Genomic DNA, 24,855 nt, shown 5'->3' with positions numbered 1-24,855 from the left:
GTTCCGAGTTGGCTCCGAAACGGCTGAATCGATTTACTCGAAACTTTCAGAGATCGTAGGGGGCGTTCATGTGGTGAAAATAGGGTACCTCATTTTTTGATACCTGGTCGCGGAGGGGGACCTCCCCTTTGTCGGACTTTTTGAAAATTGGACCAAAGTTGACCGATTTGCTTGAAATTTTCATTGAAGGTTGGGGTTGGCATCTAGACAAAGATCCGCTACTTTATATTTCGATATTTGGTGGCGGAGGGGGGCCACCCCTTTGTTCGACTTTTTTTAAAGTACCGTGAAAAAACTAAAATTCTCTAAATTATCTGAGATTTACAGAGAACATGCGGTGAGGTTATGGAATTAATATGGGGTACCTGATGATTTCATATGTGGACGGGGGAGGTCCCCCCCCCTTGCCATACTTTTTGAAACGTGGAACAAAATTATGCGATTTGCTTGAAATTTTCATTGAATGTTGGGGTTGGCATCTAGAAAAAAAATCCGCTACATTATTTTTCGACATTTGGTCGGGGAGGGCCGCCACCCCTTTGCCCGACTTTTTTTTTAAGTGCAGTGAAAACAAAACTAAAATCCCCCGACTGAAATTTTACGGAACAAATGGGTGAGGTTATGAAATTTATATCAGGTTCCTGATTTTTTAATAAAAATAAAAGGGCATAGGGAGACATCCGCTTCTCTTAAGTACATACAGAGAAACGATTAAACTTTACCGAGTTACTTGAAATTTACAGAGGACTGAGGAGAAGTTACGGTATTAATAGTTAATACCTGATTTTGTGATATTTGGACGGAAGAGAGGCCGCTCCTTTAGGCTTATAATTTGATTGATGTGTTGGGACGTTTACAAAAGATACGCTACATCACTTTTCGATATTTAGTCGGGGAGGAGGTCCTCCTCTAAAACTGCAAAAACAAAAATTCTTAAGTTTTCTTGAAATTTACAAAGGCAGTGGGGGAAGGTTATGAACGAAGAGGCAACCTTCCTTGCCCCACACTTGAAGGAAAGTTTCAAGAATTTTCAGGGAAGGTTATTCACTACGGTGTTTGTCGATATTGTATTGGGGAAAGTGACGTCCCTTTAAAACAATAGAGCAAAATTTAAACATCTCCGATCTACTTGAAATTTACAGGGAACGTGGGAGGAGGTGATTAAATTTATACATGATTTTTAAATTAGTGATTTTTCGATATCTGGTTGGGGAAGAGGAAAATTGAAATAAACTTTGTCGATTTACTTCGATAGAATTTATAGGGACCATTGAGTAGTTGTGAAATTAATATAGGGTACGTGATAGTCCGATATCAGGTCGGAGTGGAGCGAAGGTGGGGAGAGGGTTCCCTTTTGTCCGTTTTTTTTTTTTCTTAAATTGAAAGTAGAGGGTTGTCCGTAAATGGGAACTCATTACATAATTATATGATTTTTGCACAGGCTTCTGTCAGTCTTCTTTTTAGTAAACAACTTAAATTTTCATGAAATTAGCAGCCTGCGTAGAGGGTGCATCATTCTCCAACATTTGAGCAAATGTCAATGTGGTAAAATTTTTTACTACTTTTGCTTTTTCCGATTTATTGGATGGGAAACAGTAATTCTTTGTATGTTATTATAATATAGTGCTTAATTTTCAGATATGTTTAGGAGAAGGATACCTTTACTTGACAAACCACATTTAAAATTCACAAGAAATATAGAAGATTTTCCAAGTACTTGAATACAGAACACCCTCTCCCGACATTTTTTAAGACGAACCGTTTTAAATATGCATATCCGCCGTATTTGTACGAAAAAGCAAGTAGTCCGATTTGTTTGAAAGAATTCAAATCTTTTCGAATTTGTTTTCAGCACGAAGGATACGGTTGACTAAGTTAACACAAAATGTTCCTAAAATACGCTTCGGAAGGCGCAGCGAAGCGGGCCGGGTTACGCTAGTTTGTTATAAAAATAAACTGCCTGAATTTATTCTGATAATTGGTTGATAGTTTCGCTGCAAGCAGAGGATGCTGATGAGGAATGTGGTAATTCCGAAACGTGCGTCCATCCAACCATCTCGCAGTCTATAGGGCTTTGCCCAAATAAATTTGACAAACATTATTTTCCTCTGTTGGTTAAACTACACTTGTAGTTTAGTCAATGTATGGTTTTAAGCTGCAATAAAAAACAACAACAATGCTTAAAGAACAAAACCAACAATAACAAAACAAAACGAATGAAATAAACTTTTTACAAAATTTTCTATAGAAATCAAATTTTTACAAAATTTTTCTATATAAATAAAATGTTGACAACATTTTCCATAGAAACACAATTTTGACAAAATTTTCTAAAACAGTAAAATTTTGACAAAAATTTCCATAGAAATAAAATTTTGACAAAAATTGCTACAAATATAAAATTTTGAAAACATTTTTTACAGAAATAAAATTTTGACAAAATTTTGTATAGAAATAAAATTTAATTATACAATTATTTTTCGAGCTTTATGGACAGATATAGATTAAGGAACATGGTTAATAGAGCCATTGAAAAGAAAACGCCAGATACAAATCTATACACGCCTGGACTGTACATGTTTCGGTTCGGGCGAATGAACCTTTCCACAGCCTTTAGTATAGATCTGGCTGGGAGAGATAACTCTATGTTGGGCCCTTTATGCTAACTCCTTATGGAGAAAACATTTGGGAAATTTTCTCTTACAAATTAAATCATCTTTTCTCCCACTGTACATCATCTTTTCATATAACTTACAAGTCCCTTAATCTTATTATACCCACCACCATAAAATGGTGACGGGGGTATAATAAGTTTGTCATTCCGTTTGTAACACATCGAAATATCGATTTCCGACTATATAAAGTATATATATTCTTGATCAGGGAGAAATTCTAAGACGATATAAGCATGTCCGTCTGTCTGTCTGTCTGTCTGTCTGTCTGTCTGTCTGTCTGTTGTAATCACGCTACAGCCTCCAATAATGGCGCTATTGTCCCGAAATTTGGCACAGATTAGTTTTTTGTTTGCAGGCAGGTCAAGTTCGAAGATGGGATATATCGGTCCAAATTTTGATATAGTCCCCATATAAACCGACCTCCCGATTTGGGGTCTTGGGCCTATAAAAACCGTAGTTTTTATCAGATTTGCCTGAAATTGGAAATCCAGAGGTATTTTGGGACCATAAAGAGGTGTGTCGAAAATGGTCTGTATCGGTCCATGTTTTGGTATAGCCCCCGTATAGACCGATCTCCCGATTTTCCTTCTTAGGCGTCTAGAAGCAGTATTTTCTATCCGATTTGTCTGAAATTGAAAATCTAGAGGTATTTTAGGACCATAAGGAGGTGTGTCGAAAATGGTCCGTATCGGTCCATGTTTTGATATAGCCCCCATATAAACCAACCTCCCGATTTGGAGTCTTGGGCCTATAAAAACCGTAGTTTTTATCCAATTTGCCTGAAATTGGAAATATAGAGGTATTTGAGGACCGTAAAAAGGTGTGCCGTATATGGTGCCCATCGGTCCATGTTTTGGTATAGCCCCCATATAGACCGATATCCCGATTTTGCTTCTAGAAACTATATTTACAATATGATTTGCCTGAAATTGGAAATCTAGAGGTATTTGAGGACCATAAAAAGGTGTGCCGAAAATGGTGCTCATCGGTCCATGTTTTGATATAGGCCCCATAGAGACTGATCTCCCGATTTTGCTTCTTGGGCTTCTAGAAACTATATTTTCTATCCGATTTTCCTGAAATTGAAAATCTAGAGTTCTTTTGGGACCATAAAAAGGTGTGCCGAAAATTGTGCCCATCGGTCCATTTTTTGGTATAGCCCCCATATAGACCGATCTCCCGATTTTGCTTCTTGGGCTTCTAGAAACTATATTTACCATCCGCTTTGCCTGAAATTCTTGAGCTTCTATAAACTGTATTTATTACCCGATTTGCCTGAAATTCGAAATGTAGAGGTATTTTTAGACCACAAATAAGTGTGCCGAAATTGAGGTATATCGGTCCATTTTTTGGTATAACCCCCATATAGACTGATCTCTCGATTTTTACTTCTTGGGCGTCTAGAGACTATGTTTTCTAGCAGATTTGTTTGAAATTCTATAGGTATTTTAAGATCACAAATATGTGAGTAGCAAATGGTACCTATCGGTCCATGTTTTGGTTTAGCCCCCATATACACCGATCTCCCGGCTTTATTTCTTGGGCTTCTAGAATCCGTAGTTTTTATCCGATTTGCTGGAAATTAGTAATTTATAATGACATTTTAGACAAACGAAATTTCCTTTTCTTATAAAGTATTTTCGTTTATTCACCTCTAAAATTCTCTAAAATAGCAGGCGCACTGATCATGAAAATTGCTTCAAACTGAAAGTAAAATTTCCAGATTTTACTCTACAGATTTAAGATTTCAAATCAATGCGTAATTTAATCATATACACGATATGTTTATAATTTCTCTAAAACTCAAACAAAATTGGTTCTCATAAATCTAGAATCTTATCTGGTCTTCACAGGTAGAATCTTTAAAGTTTGTCTTCGGGAGCTGACTGCCTTGGGTAAGATTTGTCATCAAACACCCTACAATTCTATATATTATCAAGTAACCCACTACGACGAAGAGTTTTCAAAGTAAACTATCATATTTGATTCATGGTGGTGGGTATTTAAAATTCGGCCCGGCCGAATTTACTACTGTATATACTTGTTTTTATTTCGTTTTGTTACATAGTAATGCAACAACACGAAATTTATTTTTAGAAAGCTATTTTGTTAGAATTCACCTAAGTGGTGAACAGTCGAACAATGCTTATTGTTTCTATTGTTTTCAATGGCTCTATTAACCATGTTCCTTAATCTATATCTGTCCATAAAGCTCGAAAAATAATTGTATAATTAAATATAATGCATTTGGACGTCAATTGCCTGTTTCGGTATCAGGCTAACATGAAATATAATGAAATAAAATTTTGACAAAAACTATGGAATAAAAATATAACAAAATTTTTCTTTAGGAATAATATATTGACAAAATTTTCCATAGAAATAAAATTTTGACAAAATTTTTCGTAGCAGTAAAATTTTGACAAAAATTTCTATAGAAATACAATTTTACAACATTTTCCATAGAAATAAAATTTGGACAAAATTTTCTATAGAAATAACATTTTGACAAAATTTTCTATAGAAATAAAATTTTGACAAAAATTTTTTATAGAAATGAAATTTTGAGAAAATTTTCTACAGAAATACAATTTGGCAAAATTTTTTGTAGCAATAAAACATTTCTACATATATAAAATTTTGACAAAAATTTTTAAAGAAATAAAATTTTCAAAAAATGTATATAAATAAAATTTTGGAACAAAATTTCTACTTAAAAATGTTGAAAAAATTTTCTATAGAAATAAAATTTTGAAAAAATTTTCTATAGAAATGAAATTTTGACAAAAAGGGGTTTCCTATTTCCCCTTTAAGATTTTCACTCTTGGAAAGCACTTTCTATTGTGGCGACACTATTTCAAATCCTACTTTTGTTTTTTGTTTTAAATTATCTAGTAGTCATAGATTATTTTTCATTTCAATTGATATATGTTTGTACTTTATATAAATTTAGGATTATTTAAGTAGCCTTAGACTTATGTACGATTTTCTCAAGACAATTGATTTTCATAATTTGTAAAAAATAAAATTATTGCTTTTTGGGATTTTTAATCATCACGACGCATTGATTTCTATATTGGTGACCCCAAAGTGATCCGTTCTTATATCAATTTAAATTTGAAAAATGCCTGGCGACAACAACCATTTAGAAATATCCCGTCTTGCGGTAAAGGTTCCACCATTCTGGCGACAAAACCCTCGATTATGGTTCCGGCAATTGGAGTCACAATTTATTACATCTGGAATTACTGCTGATGATACCAAGTTCCACACATTAGTAGGTTCAATCGAGAGTAACATTCTAAACCACGTAAGCCATATTGTAGAAAATCCCCCAGAGGAATATAAGTACAGGACTCTTAAGGATGCATTATTGAATGAATTTGTGGATTCTGAAGAAAAGCGTTTACGACAACTTTTGGAAAATGTAAGTATTGGTGACAAAAAAGCTTCGGCATTGCTAAGAGAAATGCGTGAATTGTCTTGCGGTAAGATATCTGAAGAATTGCTAAGAACATTATGGATTCAACGTCTTCCCTCAACTACAAAAGCCATACTTTCGGTAAGTGAAGACAGAATTGAGAAACTTGCTTTGATGGCGGATAAAATTTACGACCAGTCAGATTCTGTTGCATCAGTTAGCGTTAGTACGGAGGCAGACCGTTTGTCTTGAAAAACAAATACAAAAAAAGAATTGTCTCCTAAATGTATGCCCTTTCAACTGACCGCCGAACTCAAAGATATTCCCGCAGCTCCTCACGAAACCGCAACAAATCCTTTACATTATCGGCTCTTTGTTGGTATCATAAGAAATTCGGCGCACAAGCAACAAGATGTCGATCTCCTTGCGACTTGAACCGTTCGGGAAACCATTAGACCCCTCATCTAAAGATGCGGGTGAGGGTGGTCATCAAATAAGTCGCCTGTTCATTCAAGATTTCGAATCGAAGTACAGGTACCTCATTGATACTGGGGCCGATATTTCCGTTCTACCAGCCAACCAGCAAGACAAGATTAAATCACCCAACTCTTTTGTACCCATGGAAAATAATATGTGGCGTCCCTGTGGTGATTATCGATCTTTAAATAAAGTAACAGTATCCGATCGCTATCCTGTCCCACTTATCCATGATTTTGGGTATATGCTAGCTGGGAAAAAGGTATTTTCAAAGATTGACTTGGTTAAGGCATATTTTCAAATACCTGTAGCTGAAGAAGACGTACCGCTATAATTACGCCTTTTGGTTTGTTTGAGTTTACCCGCATGACTTTCGGCCTCTGCAATGCAGCACAAACATTTCCGCGGTTCATAAACGAAGTTTTGCGAGGGTTAGATTTTTGTTTTGCTTACATCGACGACATACTAGTAGCGTCTAAGAACGACGAAGAACACGAAAGTCACTTACGACAAGTATTTAGTCGTCTTCGCGAGTATCGAGTGTCTATTAATAGTGACAAATGCGAGTTTGGTAGACCTGCAATTAAATTCTTAGGATATTTTGTCACACCAAATGGTCTTTCTCCGAACCCAGAACGGGTAGCTGCTATTAAGGAATATAGTTTTCCCAAAACAATAAAAGACTTAAGTCGTTTCCTTAGAACAGTGAATTTCTACCGACGCTTCATTCATAAACGAAGTTTTGCGAGGGTTAGATTTTTGTTTTGCTTACATCGACGACATACTAGTAGCGTCTAAGAACGACGAAGAACGACGAAGAACACGAAAGTCACTTACGACAAGTATTTAGTCGTCTTCGCGAGTATCGAGTGACTATTAATAGTGACAAATGCGAGTTTGGTAGACCTGCAATTAAATTCTTAGGATATTTTGTCACACAAAATGGTCTTTCTCCGAATCCAGAACGGGTAGCTGCTATTAAGGAATATAGTTTTCCCAAAACAATAAAAGACTTAAGTCGTTTCCTTAGAACAGTGAATTTCTACCGACGCTTCATTCCTAATGCTACTCAAGCACAAGCAAAATTGAACACTCTAAAGATCGGCCAATAGAAAAACGACAAAAGACTCATCAATTTGACGCAGGAACTACAAAATGCATTCGAGCAATGTAAAATGCAATTGTCTAATGCAGCACTGTTGGCGTATCGAGTAGATTCTGCAGAAACGTCTCTGTGGGTGGATGCATCTGATACTGGTATGGGGGCAGTTCTCCAACAGCGGGTTGATAAGGATTGGAAACCTCTGGGGTTTTTCTCGAAAAAAACTTTCAGAAACACAAATGCGATACAGCGCGTACGATCGTGAACTTTTGGCTGCGTATACTGGCGTTAAGTATTTTCAACATTTTCTTGAGGGTCGTAAATTCTGCATATGTACCACTGGTTTTTGCATTCAAGCAACGCCCAGAAAAAGCATCACCACGACAGCTCAGGCATTTGGATTTCAACGGACAACATACCGTGGATATTCGTTATATTCCAGGAAAAGATAATATAACTACCGATGCACTTTCCCGCCTGGATGCCATATGCATGCCATCGCCAATAGATTATGCCGCCCTGGCTAAGGAACAGGAGAACAATCCAGAACTTATAGCATTTCAAAATTCAAATGCTATAAGTTTGAGCGTGCTTCCTCTATCTTCATTCGTTTTGTTTGTTATTGTTGTATTCCGAAACAGTTGTACATCCAACCATCTTGCAGTCTATAAGGCTTTGCCCAAATAAATTTGACAAACATACTTTTCCTCTGTTGTTTAAGCTACACTTGTAGTTTAGTCAATGCATGGTTTTAAGCTGGGATCAAAAACAACAATTTAAAAAAATTTAAAAAATTTTCTATGGAAATAAAATTTTGACAAAACTATCTATAGAAATAAAATTTTGACAAAATTCTCTATAGAAATAAAATTTTGACAAAACTATCTTTAGAAAAAAAATTTTGACAAAATTCTCTATAAAAAAAAAATTTTGACAAAATTTTCTATAGAAATAAAATTTTGACAAAATTTTCTATAGAAATAAAATTTTGACAAATTTTTAAAAAAAATTTCTATAGAAACAAAATTTTGGAAAATTTTTTCATAGAAATAAAATTTTGGAAAAATTTTTCATAGAAATAACATTTTTGGATAAATTTTCTATAGCAATAAAAGTCAGCAAAAATTTTCTATAGAAATAAAATTTTGACAAAATTTTCTATAGATATAAAATTTAGACAAAATTTTCTGTAGAAATAAAATGTTTACCAAATTTTCTATAGAAATAAAATTTTGACAAAATTTTCGACAAGTATAAAATTTTGACAAAATATTCTATAGATATAAAATTTTGACAAAATTTTCTATAGAAATAAAATTTTGACAAAATTTTCTGTCGATATAAAATTTTCAGAAAAATTTCTATCGAAATAAAATTTTGACAAAACATTCTATAGAAATAAGAATTTGACAAAATTTTCTATAGAAATAAAAATTTCAGAAAATTTTCTATAGAAATAAAATTTTGGCAAAACTTTCTGTAGAAATAAAATTTTTACAAAATTTTCTATAGAAATAAAATTTTGACAAAATTTTCTGCAGATATAAAATTTTGACAAAATTTTCTATAGATATAAATTTTTGACAAAATTTTCCATAGAAATAAAATTTTGACAAAATTTTCTATAGAAATAAAAATTTCAGAAAATTTTCTATAGAAATCAAATTTTGACAAAACTTTCCGTAGAAATAAAATTTTGACAAAATTTTCAACAAATATAAAATTTTGACAAAATTTTCTGCAGATATAAAATTTTGACAAAGTTTTCTATAGAAATAAAATTTTGACAAAATTTTCTATAGAAATAAAATTTCGACTAAATTTTCTTTAGAAATAAAATTTTGACAAAATTATCTATAGAAATAAAATTTTGACAAATTTTTAAAAAAATTTTCTATAGGAATAAAATTTTGGAAAATTTATTCATAGAAATAAAATTTTGGAAAAATTTTTCATAGAAATAACATTTTTGGATAAATTTTCTATAGCAATAAAAGTCTGCAAAAATTTTCTATAGAAATAAAATTTTGACAAAATTTTCTATAGATATAACATTTTGACAAAATTTTCTGTAGAAATAAAATGTTTACCAAATTTTCTATAGAAATAAAATTTTGACAAAATTTTCGACAAATATAAAATTTTGACAAAATATTCTATAGATATAAAATTTTGACAAAATTTCCTATAGAAATAAAATTTTGACAAAATTTTCTGTCGAAATAAACTTTTCAGAAAATTTTCGATCGAAATAAAATTTTGACAAAACATTCTATAGAAATAAAAATTTGACAAAATTTTCTATAGAAATAAAATTTTGACAAAATTTTCTGCAGATATAAAATTTTGACAAAATTTTCCATAGAAATAAAATTTTGACAAAATTTTCTATAGAAATAAAAATTTCAGAAAATTTTCTATAGAAATAAAATTTTGACAAAACTTTTTGTAGAAATAAAATTTTTACAAAATTTTCTATAGAAATAAAATTTTGACAAAATTTTCGACAAATATAAAATTTTGACAAAATTTTCTATAGATATAAAATTTTGACAAAATTTTCTGCAGATATAAAATTTTGACAAAATTTTCTATAGATATAAAATTTTGACAAAATTTTCGACAAATATAAAATTTTGACAAAATTTTCTATAGATATAAAATTTTGACACAATTTTCTATAGAAATAAAATTTTGACAAAATTTTCTGTCGATATAAAATTTTCATAAAATTTTCTATCGAAATAAAATTTTGACAAAACATTCTATAGAAATAAAAATTTGACAAAATTTTCTATAGAAATAAAAATTTGACAAAATTTTCTATAGAAATAAAATTTTGACAAAATTTTCTGCAGATATAAAATTTTGACAAAATTTTCTATAGAAATAAAATTTTGACAAAATTTTCCATAGAAATAACATTTTGACAAAATTTTCTATAGAAATAAAAATTTCAGAAAATTTTCTATAGAACTAAAATTTTGACAAAACTTTCTATAGAAATAAAATTTTGACAAAACTTTCTATAGAATTCAAATTTAAAAAAGGTCCTAATATTCAATGCCTTAAAAAAATGCAGCATCACCAAAGTTCACCAAACATAGTAAAAGTTGCTAGAGTATATGAAGCCATATATTCCATATGTGCATTCGTTTGAGGCTCTTTGTTATATACAGCATTCCATTTTAATTTCATGAACTATTTCTTTTTTTTTTTCTTTTCCATATTAACTTTCTGTTTTCTGTGTTTTTCGGTTTTATTTGGTGTTAACATGCAACTCGTTTAAAATTTAAAAACAAAAGCCATTTTAATGCAACTTTTAATCAATTCATTCGTTGGCATATAATTAACTCCATGGTTGTTTTCTAATGGTGCGATTATTTGCGAATGTCGCAAGGGTGAGCAGGGATGGATGAATGCAACCACAAATAATGGAATTAATTATTCTACTTTGCTATGGTACTCAGAATGTGTTAGAACAAAGAATTAAATTCAATAAAATTGCCATTTGCGATTAGTCCCCATACCAATCCCAATCAAAGAAACCATTTTATTCATGATGAAAATCTCGAGATATGATACGAACCAAAACGGATGGTCAATCACCAACTTTTGCTCTAGATGAAAGTATCATTGTTTGATGTCCTCTTCAAATATCATTGCCCTTCAATATCAATTTAATTTTACTCATCGAGTTCGAGCTATTTCATTCTTAGTTTAGTTGGGCGAGGCGATACTCTTCGCGCGTGTATTTGATTTATAATATTAACGGCCACTATATATCACACACAATGGGTCTTTATTATGTGTTTTGGTTTAAAATACAAATTTTAGAAGAGAAATTTTCTCAAGTGTAGAATATAAAGCACTAACATAGAATTATAATTCATCATATATGGTCTTCCAATAAATGTCATGAAGTTTTTTTTTTTTAGTTTTTTATGGAAATAAATATCCCACTGTGCATAGCATTGAAGCATCCTAATGGTGAATTATATTACATCTCTGAGTTTTTTGTTCTTCTATCAGATTCACAGCAATCACTATCACACAGAAAGTTCTTTGTGTTTTTTCATCTGTTTCTGGTCCTGCTCATAGAGTCTTTTATAAGCGCTTATTTATATGTGTGTGTGTCACTTGGAGTTTTCATCGCTACAGGACAAAGTCAAGAAGGTTATAAAATCGTTTACGCTTAAACGCTTGAATTAAATGGGATTTACACGTAATTGTGGCAAGGCGAGTGCGAAGTTTTATTAATGACTAGGTCACCAGAATGATGAGAGGAAAAAGTGAAAAGGAAAAAGTCCAAAAATTCTTTTTTCTTTTTTTTTTTCTTTTTGTTGGGAATTTTATTCTTGAAAGTACTCTAATGCATGAATTTAATATTGCGCTTTTCTCGAAGCATTAGATTTAGCCTTGGCATAGGTATGTCTAACTTTATCCATTATAAAGTGCATTATTAAATTGAACGAAATCAAATTAAATAAAATAAATTTCATTTAAATTAATTTCATTTAAATTCCAAAAATTAGAATAAAATTTTATTCTATTTATTTCTGGTTCTAGGTTAAAGTTATTAAATATTAAATTATTAACATAAATTAAATTCCATAAATTCCATAAAATGTTATATAAATTTATTTGTAGTTCTAAGTTTGGTTCAGGGTTATACGCTTCCAAAAATGTCCTCCCAAAGATGTTATTTGAACCACGCAGGAAGTTCTTTTAATTCAATTTTTTATAAAGGGTGATTTGTTAAGAGCTTGATAACTTTTTAAAAAAAAAAAACGCATAAAATTTGCAAAATCTCATCGGTTCTTTATTTGAAACGTTAGATTGGTCCATGACATTTACTTTTTGAAGATAATTTCATTTAAATGTTGACCGCGGCTGCGTCTTAGGTGGTCCATTCGGAAAGTCCAATTTTGGGCAACTTTTTCGAGCATTTCGGCCGGAATAGCCCGAATTTCTTCGGAAATGTTGTCTTCCAAAGCTGGAATAGTTGCTGGCTTATTTCTGTAGACTTTAGACTTGACGTAGCCCCACAAAAAATAGTCTAAAGGCGTCAAATCGCATGATCTTGGTGGCCAACTTACCGGTCCATTTCTTGAGATGAATTGTTCTCCGAAGTTTTCCCTCAAAATGGCCATAGAATCGCGAGCTGTGTGGCATGTAGCGCCATCTTGTTGAAACCACATGTCAACCAAGTTCAGTTCTTCCATTTTTGGCAACAAAAAGTTTGTTAGCATCGAACGATAGCGATCGCCATTCACCGTAACGTTGCGTCCAACAGCATCTTTGAAAAAATACGGTCCAATGATTCCACCAGCGTACAAACCACACCAAACAGTGCATTTTTCGGGATGCATGGGCAGTTCTTGAACGGCTTCTGGTTGCTCTTCACTCCAAATGCGGCAATTTTGCTTATTTACGTAGCCATTCAACCAGAAATGAGCCTCATCGCTGAACAAAATTTGTCGATAAAAAAGCGGATTTTCTGCCACTGATTTTGGTAATAAAATTCAATGATTTGCAAGCGTTGCTCGTTAGTAAGTCTATTCTTGATGAAATGTCAAAGCATACTGAGCATCTTTCTCTTTGACACCATGTCTGAAATCCCACGTGATCTGTCAAATACTAATGCATGAAAATCCTAACCTCAAAAGAATCACCCTTTAACTCGATTTTTCATATTTCTAGTGGGTAATTTTAACTCTTTATACCCTCCACCATAGGATGGGGGTATATTAACTTTGTCATTCCGTTTGTAACACATCGAAATATTGCTCTAAGACCCCTTAAAGTATATATATTCTGGGTCGTGGTGAAATTCTGAGTCCATCTGAGCATGTCCGTCCGTCCGCCCGTCCGTCTGTTGAAATCACGCTAACTTCCGAACGAAACAAGCTATCGACTTGAAACTTGGCACAAGTAGTTGTTATTGATGTAGGTCGGATGGTATTGCAAATGGGCCATATCGGTCCATTTTTACGTGTAGCCCCCATATAAAGGGACCCTCAGCTTTGGTTTGTGGAGCCTCTAACAGAAGCATATTTCATCCGATCCGGCTGAAATTTTGTATCTGGTGTTGGTATATGGTCTCCAACAACCATGCAAAAATTGGTCCACATCGGTCCATAATTATATATAGCCCCCATATAAACCGATCCCCAGATTTGGCTTGCGGAGCCTAAAAGAGAAGCAAATTTCATCCGATCCGGCTGAAATTTGGTACATGGTGTTGGTATGTGGTCTCTAACAACCATGCAAAGATTGGTTCACATCGGTCCATAATTATATATAACCCCCATATAAACCGATCCCCCGATTTGGCTTGCGGAGCCTTAAGGAGAAGCAAATTTCATCCGATCCAGCTGAAATTTGGTACATGATGTTGGTATATGGTCTCTAACAACCATGCAAAAATTGGTCCACATCGGTCCATAATTATATATAGACCCCATATAAACCGATCTCCAGATTTGGCTTGCGAAGCCTCAAAGAGAAGCAAATTTCATCCGATCCGCCTGAAATTTGATACATGGTGTAAGTATATGGTCTCCAACGACCATGCAAAAATTGGTCCACATCGGTCCATAATTATATATAGCCCCCATATAAACCGATCACCAGATTTGACCTACAGAGCCTCTTGGAAAACCAAAATTCATCTGATTCAGTTGAAATTTGGTACATGGTGTTAATATATGGCCTCAAACCCCCATGCAAAAAATGGTCCACATCGGTCCATAATTATATATAGCACCCATATAAACCGATCACCAGATTTGACCTACGGAGCCTCTTGGAAGACCAAAATTCATCCGATTCAGTTGAAATTTGGTATGTGGTGTTAATATATGGCCTCAAACACCCACGCAAAAATTGGTCGAAATCGGTCCATAATTATATATAGCCCCCATATAAACCGATCCCTAGATTTAAACACCGGAGCCCCTTGGGAGAGCAAAATGCATCCGATTCGGTTGAAATTTGGTACGTGATGTCAGTATATAGTATCCAACAACCGTGCAGGAATTGGTTCATATCAGTCCATAATTATATATAGCCCCCCTATAAACCGAGCCCCAGATTTGACCTCCGGTGCCTTTTGGAGAAGCAAAATTCATCCGATCTGGTTGAAATTTGGTACGTGATGGTAGTATATGATATTTAACAGCCATGCCAAATGTGGTCCATATCAGTCCATAATCATATATATCCCCCATATAAACCGATCCCGAGATTTGATTTGGGAGCATCTTGGAGGAGCAAATTTCATCCGAGTCAGTTGAAATTTGGTACATTGTGCTAGTATATGGCCGTTAACAACTATGACTAACTAGGTCCATATCGGCCTATAGTTTTATATAGCCCTCAGATAAATCGATCCCCAATCACACAAAATTGGTCCCTATCAAGTTCATAATTGTATATAGCCCCTATATAAGCGACGCCCATATTTCAATTGTGGCTCTCTACCACGTATGGACTAACTCACAATTTAGACGCAATCCATGGTGGAGGGTACATAAGATTCGGCCTGGCCGAACGTACGGCCGTATATACTTGTTTTGTTTCAAATAGATTACAAACAGAGTAAGAAGTAATAAAATGGAAAAATTATTCAAATTTTATCGATACAAATTTTAAATCCATTCCAGAAAAATTGCGAATTTTTGAAAATATTTTAGGTCAAACTCTTCAGACAAGCATTACAATGTACTAAAAATCATAAAAAATTATAAACATTGTTTATTTGGCAAAATATCACAAAATGTTATAATTCCCATCCAAAATACTGAATTCAGATAACAACTAAAAAGTGATTAAAATACAGTGTTGAAATCGTGGACATCCGTCCTATGACATGTCCTAGTTAAATTCATCGCTTCTGCGCCAATTTTGCACCATTTCCGGATCCAAAAAGAACATTTTCACTACTTTTTTGGCTACGCTTTGTTTTTGCTGGATAGTTTATTAACATTATATACTTGCGCCTGAAAATAATATTCCAAAAATTTGAGTTCCAAACATATAATTTTTACACCGAAACATATGAAAACCAGTCCTTTTCGTCCGTGTAGGAAGTTCTTTTAAATAAATTTTTTTATAACTCGTTTTTTCATATTTTTAGAATATAGTTTTAACATTTTTTGTTTCGAATAGTTCAAAAACAGATTAAGAATTACTAAAATGGGACAAATTATTTAAATTTTGTTGAAAAAAAAATACTAAATATGTTGTAGAAAAATTGCAACTGTTTGAAAATATTTGTCTGAACAAACTCTAAAATGCATTAAAATTCATAAGAAATTATAAAAATTATTATTTAGCAAAATATTACAAAAATTGTTTAATTCACGTCCAAAACACGGAATTCACATCACACCTTAAGAAGTGATTCAAATTCAGTGTAACGGCTGTTGAAATCGTGGACATCCGTCCTATGTTAAATTTATCGCTGCTACGTCAATTTTGCATCACTTCCGGATCCAAAAAGAATATTTTCACTACTTTTTGCAACGCTTTTTTGCTGGAAAGTTAGTGTATATGTTTGCAAACACCGAGAAGGAGACGTGATGACACATGGTGTTTTCGGCAATATTGCTCAGGGCCGGCCACTGCCAGGGTTGGTAGAATTCTGCCAAAAATTGTAGATATTTTACTGTTTGGTAGATTGGTAGATTTCTTGATGTTTTGGTAGATTTTGCAAAACATTCCTCTCCAACTAAGAAGTACTTAAATTCCCAGCAAAAAAAGCGTCGCAAAAAAAGTAATGAAACTATTCTTTTTGGATCCGGATGTGGTGCAAAATTGACGCAGAAGCAATGAATTTAACATGGGCTTGTCATAGGACGGAAGTCCTCCATTTCAACAGCCGTTGCACTGAATTTGCATCACTTCTTTAGGTGTGATACGAATTCAATGTTTTGGATGTAAATTAAAAAATTCTGTGATATTTTGTCAAATAAATAATTTTTATAATTTGTTATAAAATTTAATGAATTCTAACGCTTGTCGGAATTGTTTGACCTCAAATATTTTCAAAAATTCAAAATATTTACAGATTGGATTTAGCATTTTTTTCGACAAAATTGAAATGTTTGTACCTTTTTATGAATTCTTATTCTGTTTTTAACCTATTTGAAGCAAAAAAGTTTAATTTACCCATTAAAAGTATGAAAAAAAAACAAGTTATAAAAAATTGAATTAAAAGAACTTCCTGGGTAGTTAACATAAAGATCATCATTGGGAGTACATCTTCTGGAAGTGCTTTTAAAGTTGTGCCTTTGGAAGAACTCCCAATTTTTGGCTGGGTTTTGTATAGAAATACAATTTTGACAACATTTTCTACAGAAATAAAATTTTGACAAAATTTTCTATAGAAATGAAATTTTGACAAAATTTTCTATAGAAATAAAATTTTGACAAAATTTTCTATAGAAATAAAATTTTGACAAAATTTTCTATAGAAATAAAATTTTGACAAAATTTTCTATAGAAATAAAATTTTGACAAAATATTCTATCGAAGTAAAATTTTGACAAAATTTTCTATAGAAATAAAATTTGAACAAAATTTTCTATAGGAATAAAATTTTAACAAAATTTTCTATAGAAATACAATTTTGACAAAATTTCCTATAGATATAACATTTTGACAAAATTTTCTATAGAAATAAAATTTTCACACAGGCAGTAGAATTAATAAGCTTCCTATGCATGCCAAATTTGGTCAAAATAGGTTCCGGTTTAGAGATAGAGTGGCGTGTAGAAACTCGCATGTACTCAATTTTGCCTTTCTCAATGTACTCAGCATAAAACCAATATATACCGTTAGTTTTGTATTTTTATACCCTCCACCATAGGATGGGGGTATATTAACTTTGTCATTGCGTTTGTAACACATCGAAATAATGATCTACGATATATATATATATATATATATATATATATATATATATATATATATATATATATATATATATATATATATATATATATATATATATATATATATATATATATATATATATATATATATATATATATATATATATATATATATATATATATATAGTAGTAAAATTCTGTCGATCTAAGCATGTCCGTCCGTCCGTCTGTTGAAATCACGCTAACTTTCGAATGATACAAGCTATCGACTTGAAACTTGGCACAAGCAGTTGTTATTGATGTAGGTCGGATGGTGTTGCAAACGGGCCATATCGGACCACTTTTACGTGTAGCCCCCATATAAACCGACGCTTGCGGAGCCTCTTGGAGGAGCAAAATTCATCCGATGCGGTTCAAATTTGGTACATGGTGTTAGTATATGGTCTCTAATAACCATGCAAAACTTGGTCCACATAGGTCCATAATTATGTATAGCCCCGTATAAACCGATCCCCAGATTTGACCTCCGGAGCCTCATGGATGAGCAAAATTCATCCGATTCGGTTGAAATTTGGTACGTGGTGTTAGTATATGGTCTCTAATAACCACGCAGGAATTGGTCCATATCGGTCCATAATTTTATGTAGACCGATCCCCAGATTTGACCTCCGGAGCCCCTTGGAAGAGCAAAGTTCACCCGATCCGGTTGAAGTTTGGTACATGGTGTTAGTATATGGTCTCTAACAACCATGCAAAAATTGGTCCATACCGGTCTTAATTATATATAATCCCTATTTAAACCAATCCCTAGATTTGACCTCTGGAGCTCTGGGAGGTGCAAAATTCATACGATCCGGTTAAAATTTGGTACATTGCGCTAGTATATGGCCGCTAACAACCATGCCCAAATTGGTCCATATCGGTCTATAGTTATATATAACCGATCCCCAAAAATAATCTACCGAAATTTTATTTCTATAATGAATTTTGTCAACATTTTATTACTATACAAAATTTTGTCAAGATTTTATTTCTATAGAAAATTTTGTCAAAATTTTATTTCTATAGGGAATTTTGTTAAAATTTAATTACCATACAAAATTTTCTAAAGATTTTATTTCTATAGAAAAGTTTGTCAAAATTTTATTTCTATAGAAAAATTTGTCACATTGAATTATATACGTATTTAATACTAACTTACAATTGAGAAGACGGTGTTAAGAAGTTTTAAGATACCTTGCCACCCAAAGAGCAAACCAGAGTCCGTAACGCCGAAAAATACTACTGTTGCCAAAAATAAGCAAGTTAGTGAATGGAAAGCAAGACGAGCGCTCCACAACATTGGTTATGTTTCAGCTGTAAAAAAATAAACCTGCATTGTCTGAAAAGAATCAAAAGGCGCGAATGAAGTTTGCAAGAGAGCATAAAAATTGGACAACAGATGACTGGAGACGAGTTATCTGGTCAGATGAATCAAAATTTAACCATTTCCAATCGGACGGTAGACAATATTGCTGGCGTCGTCCTGGTGATTCCATTCAACGCCACCATATTAAAAAAAAACTTTGAAGCATGGTGGTGGAAGCGTAATGGTTTGGGACTGGTTCACTTGGTGGCACATTGGGCCATTGCAGAAAATTGATGGTATAATGAAGAAGGAATACTACCTCGCCATTTTGCATACTCATCTTTCCGAGTTTGTTGACAAGAGTGCCTATCCTGAAGATGAAGACGTATTTCAGCACGATGGTGATCCGAAGCATAGTGCAAAAATAGTGAAAATTGGAATAGATATAATGGATATGTGATTTTGTGATATTCGGAAGGGAAGAGGGATCCCCTCTTGCCTTGCTGTTTAAAAATTGGGCTTATAATTTGTTTGAGATTTTCTGGGACGTCTACACAATATACGCTTAATCAATTTTCGATATTGGGATGGGAAGGGAGACCTTCTCTAAAACTGAAAAAAAAAAATTGAATTCTCAAGTTTATTTGAAATATACAAAAGCCGTAGGGGAAGGTTATGAAATCAATGTGCACCCAAAGAAGGAATATGATCACCTCAAACATGTTTTAAGAGCAAAATGTTATTTTTGGTCGGTGACCATGTAACATGGTTTTCGCAGCCATGCTATTTTCTCGGAAATCATGTATCTGATATCGGCAAGCAATATTTTAGTGACAAACATGTTACATGGTCACCATACAAAAATAACATTTTGCTCTTGAAATATGTTTGAGGTGATCATATTCCTTCTCTGCGTGTGGTGTACTTGATTTTTGGGTACTTGGACGGGAACCTTCTCCTTGCCCCACACAATGAAACTTTAGTGAAAGTTTAGAGATTTTCTTGGAATTTGCAGAGAAAGTGACGTCCCTTTACAAAAAATATAGCAACTTCTCCGATTTACTTGAAATTGGGAGAAGATGATGCAATGTATACAGGGTACATGCTTTTTCGATGTCTGGTTGGGGAAGGGGAATAGTGAAGTTGGGTAGTTTGTGCAATTCTATCAACATGTTGTCCTATAGGGCGTTGGTTGATTAAATAAATAAATATGAAGGAAGAAAAAAAATGAATATAGGGTACGTGAATTTACGATATCTGGTCGGGGAGGAGCGAAGGATGGGGGTTCCCTTTTGCCCGATTTGAAAATAGAAAGTAGAGGATTGTCGATAAATTGGAACTAATTCTATGATTTTTCCATAACAGGTTGGCTGATAAGTCCCCGGTTTGACACATAGATGGTGTCGCTAGTATTAAATGCATATTATTTTTATATAGTACCAACCTTCAAATGATTCGTGTCAAAATTTGACGTCTGTAAGTCAATTAGTTTGTGAGATAGAGCGTCTGTTGTGAAGCAACTTTTGTTATTGTGAAAAAAAAATTGAAAAAAAGGAATTTCGTGTTTTGATAAAATACTGTTTTCTGAAGGGAAAAAAATACGGTGGAAGCACAAACTTGGCTTGATAATGAGTTTCCGGACTCTGCCCCAGGGAAATCAAAAATAATTGATTGGTATGCAAAATTCAAGCATGGCGAAATGAGCACGGAGGACGGTGAACGCAGTGGACGCCCGAAAGAGGTGGTTACCGACGAAAACATCAAAAAAAATCCACAAAATGATTTTGAGTGACCGTAAAATGAAGTTGATGGAGATAGCAGATGCCTTAAAGATATCAAAGGAACGTGTTGGTCATATCATTCATCAATATTTGGATATGCGGAAGCTCTGTGCAAAATGGGTGCCTCGCGAGCGGTGTTTGCAGCTGTTAACTCGTAATATGCCCGAGTTTTTCCGTCGATATGTGACAATGGATGAAACATGGCTCCATCACTACACTCCTGAGTCCAATCGACAGTCGGCTGAGTGGACAGCGACCGGTGAACCGTCTCCGAAGTGTGGAAAGACTCAAAAGCCCGCTGGCAAAGTAATGGCCTCTGTTTTTTGGGATGCGCATGGAATAATTTTTATCGATTATCTTGATAAGGGGAAAACCATCAACAGTGGCTATTATATGGCGTTATTGGAGCGTTTGAAGGTCGAAATCGCGGCAAAACGGCCCCATATGAAGAAGAAAAAAGTGTTGTTCCACCAAGACAACGCACCGTGCCACAAGTCATTGAGAACGATGACAAAAATTGATGAATTGGGCTTCGAATTGCTTCCCCATCCACGGTATTCTCCAGGTCTGGCTTCTAGCGACTTTTTCTGGTTCTCAGACCTCAAAAGGATGCTCGCAGGGAAAAAATGTGGCTGCAATGAAGAGGTGATCGCCGAAACTGAGCCCTATTTTGAGGCAAAACCGAAGGAGTACTACCAAAATGGTATAAAAAAATTGGAAGGAAAATTGGCCCCTGTGGTCATATGAGTGTAAATCGGGCGAAAGCTATATATGGGAGCTAATCTAAATCTGAAACGATTTCAATCAAATTTAGCGCGCGTAGCTACAATGCTAATTCTACTCCCTGTGCAAAATTTCATTTAAATTGAAGTACAAGATTGGCCTCTGTGGTCATATGAGTGTAAATCGGGCGAACGATATATGTGGGAGCTATATCTAAATGTGAACCGATTTCAATAAAATTTGGCACACTTGACTACACTACTAATTGTACTACTAGTGCAAAATTTCAACCAAATTGGAGTAAGACTCTGGCTTCTGGGACCGTTTTAGTCCATATCGAGCGAAAGATATGTATGGGAGCTATATCTAAATCTGAACCGATTTCATTACAATTTGGCACACTTAACTATAGTACTAATTGTTCTTCTTGTGCAAAATTTAAGCAAATTAGGGTAAAATTCTGGCTTCTGGGGCCATATCGGGCGAAATATATATATGGTAGCTATATCTAAATCTGAACCGATTTCTTCCAAAATCAATAGGGTTCTATTCTGAGCCAAAACACATACTTGTGCCAAATTTGAAGTTGATTGGACTAAAATTGCGACCTAGACTTTGATTACAAAAATGTGTTCACGGACAGACGGACATGACTATATCGACTCAGGAGCCCACCCTGAGCATTTTTGCCAAAGACACCATATGTATATCTCGTCTCCTTCTGGGTGTCACAAACATATGCACTAACTTATAATACCCTGTTCCACAGTGTGGCGCAGGGTATAAAAAAACTTAAATTTACATGAATTTGACAGACAACATAGAGGGTGCTTCATTTTCCGGTATATGTTTGGGAAAGGCATGTTCTCCGTGTTCAACAGTTTAACAAATGTTAATATGATCAATTTTAAAGTACTTTTACTTTTTCCGATTTATTGGACGGTATGTTGAGGAGGAGTATCGCATACCTCCCCTTGACAAACCACGCTTGAAATTCACAGGAAATGTAGAAGATTGTCCAACGGTTTAAATACAGAACAATTAAAATACAACAAATTTTTTGAAAGGGAACACCCCCCTAACCAACTATTGTTAAGCCGGTCCGTTTTACATCTGTATACCAGCCTTATTTCTGTATATAAACGTGTGTGGAATCCATGGAGTGATTAATCAGTACTACAGTTTTTGTGCCAGACTTCCCCTGACCCCACTCTTTAAAAAGAGTTCAAATCTTTTCTAATTTGTTTTCAACTCGAAGGATATGATTGACTAAGTTAACGAAACTGCTTCGGGAGGCGCAGCAAAGCGGACAGGGTTATGCTAGTTTATTTAATAAAAGTTAGTATGGGAAATAATATGGCTCCAACATTACGTCTGGGTTAACGAAGTATCTTCTTTATTATGAATTAAAAATCTGATCATTTATCTTAAAACTAACTTGTTTCCATGAATGCCAAAATAACTCGTCTTTTTGGAAAACATTCTAATTCGTGTAATTGCAAAAATTTTCCACACACCACATTCAAATAAGACTCTTCAAGGAAATCCTTTATCAATGACCCAAACATAATATAGTGGTGATTTCTTCAATACAGTCGTGAAACTATAGCGTGATTAATATTTCATCTCCCCCCCATGCCTTGGCTATGATAACTAACATTACATTTAAGACTTACCTGGCAGCAACAGGTGTTACTATCCATAAATATCCGCTATTGTTACGCTCCGATGCAGTCATACAAGGATATGCCACAGCACGACGATAAGGAGTAAATTCTTCTAGGTTGTTGGCTGATGATGTAGGATGGGCAGAAGGTGGAGGAGGAGTAGGTCCTTGTGTAAAGTCATGTTGTTGATTTGTGGTTGATTGCTGCAATTTTTGTTGTTGTTGTTGTTGTAGAAGTTGTTGATGATATCTTTGCTGTTGCTGTTGGCTAAGACCATTCAATTTACTGAGATTAGAGCATGAATTATTCATACTGGCATTCAAATCACTGGCCACAGACATTGTGCGCCCATTCAAGCCTCCCCCTCCTCCTGCTCCTCCCGCAATTAGGCTATTTGAGTTGGTGTTATTGCTACTGGAATTTGCCATGGAAAAGCCAGTGGCCGGTATGCTACCGGAAATTGTATTTATAACACCCATCATTGTGGTCTTCTCATCGGAATTGCAATTGACTCCTTTCTTCTCAGAGTTATGTTTGTTGCTGCCTGTATTTGCTGATGATATTGACGATGTTGCTGCACTATGACCATTGGAGGTTTGTTGTGCAATGTTTGTGTTATTTTTGCTGGCGGCTTTGCTACATTCACCGCCGGCAATAGGATTTGGTTTGTGGCCGTTGTTGGAATTTACAGAATTACGATGATGTCGTCCCAAGGTGTTCTGATATTTCAATTGTGCCCTAAAGAGATTGTTGTCGTCCAATCCATTGTTGCACGAATCCACAGTCAAGAATGATGGTGACGGGTTTGCGGAAATATTGCTGCTACTACTCCTCGGCAAGGTGGCATAGGGTGAGTGCAGATAAAGTTGAGTGGTATCCAGATATTGTGGTCTCTCTATAGAAGCATGAGTTGTAAGGGTGTATTGTTGTTGACGTGTTTGCTGCTGTTGTTGTTGATTACTGTGATTAGACATTTTAATATTGTCGCCATCTTTGGTTGTGGTGAAGGTTTTTAATATACTGGACGATGGGGATAATGGCCCTAATGATGATGATGGTGGTGGCACCAGTGTATTTGTTGAAGTTCCCGATGTTGCCACTGATGCTTTGGATGCATGATTTGCATTGGTCACAATTGCTGTTGCCACCGAAGAATTGTTAGATTTAACTAACGATGACGCTGGTTGTTGTTGTTGTTGACCACTAATGCTGCCATTTTGCTGTTGCAGCTTTTGTTTCTGAAGTTTTTCTTGCCTTAACTGTTGCCCTGTGGACAAATTAGCATTTGGCGCTTTTATCTCAGCTCCAGCAACTCCGTCAAGAACAACAATTGCTGCTGGATCTGCTGTGTCCACACTATGCGAGGATGCCACACGAAAAACATTTGGCACCGCAGGATAATCGCGCATAATTTTCTGTTTTATCTTGGCCTCTCCCACTCTCCCACTTCGCCAATAATGCCCTTGATGCCGCCAATGCCTTAAAGTTAACACTGACCACCACACAATATAATAAAGAGCGTTAGCAAATGACCAGGGCGTTTGGTATCAAAGTAACCAGAATCAAAGCAACATTTACGGGGATAGTTGGAATAAATTACACACACATCCACACACAATTTTCTTTTATTTTTCAGGTTTCACTTTCCTAAACACTAACAAATAGTTTTTATTGAAATATATAAAGCGCCTAGATGTATGCACTTTTTTGTGGATAGTTTTGAAAAGAGCCTTAATATATGCTGCACTATTTTGTTATTTGT

At 34.4% G+C, this 24,855-nt stretch overlaps 1 protein-coding gene across 1 annotated transcript in view; it reads right to left on the bottom strand.

Annotated features, from left to right (window-relative positions):
- The window catches only part of stg1 (stargazin-like protein), a 228,350-nt gene extending 203,848 nt beyond the window's left edge, over positions 1 to 24,502 (bottom strand). Inside the window, exon 1 of the mRNA XM_075301781.1 lies at positions 23,103 to 24,502. Coding sequence (XP_075157896.1) covers positions 23,103 to 24,502 — 1,400 coding nt within the window. The remainder of the gene's footprint in view (positions 1 to 23,102) is intronic.
- Positions 24,503 to 24,855: the final 353 nt, after the last annotated feature.

This window comes from Haematobia irritans, chromosome 3 (assembly GCF_050003625.1).
Source record: "Haematobia irritans isolate KBUSLIRL chromosome 3, ASM5000362v1, whole genome shotgun sequence".
NCBI classification, from domain to species: Eukaryota; Metazoa; Arthropoda; class Insecta; order Diptera; family Muscidae; genus Haematobia; species Haematobia irritans.
This window is presented reverse-complemented; position numbering and strand designations above follow the sequence as displayed.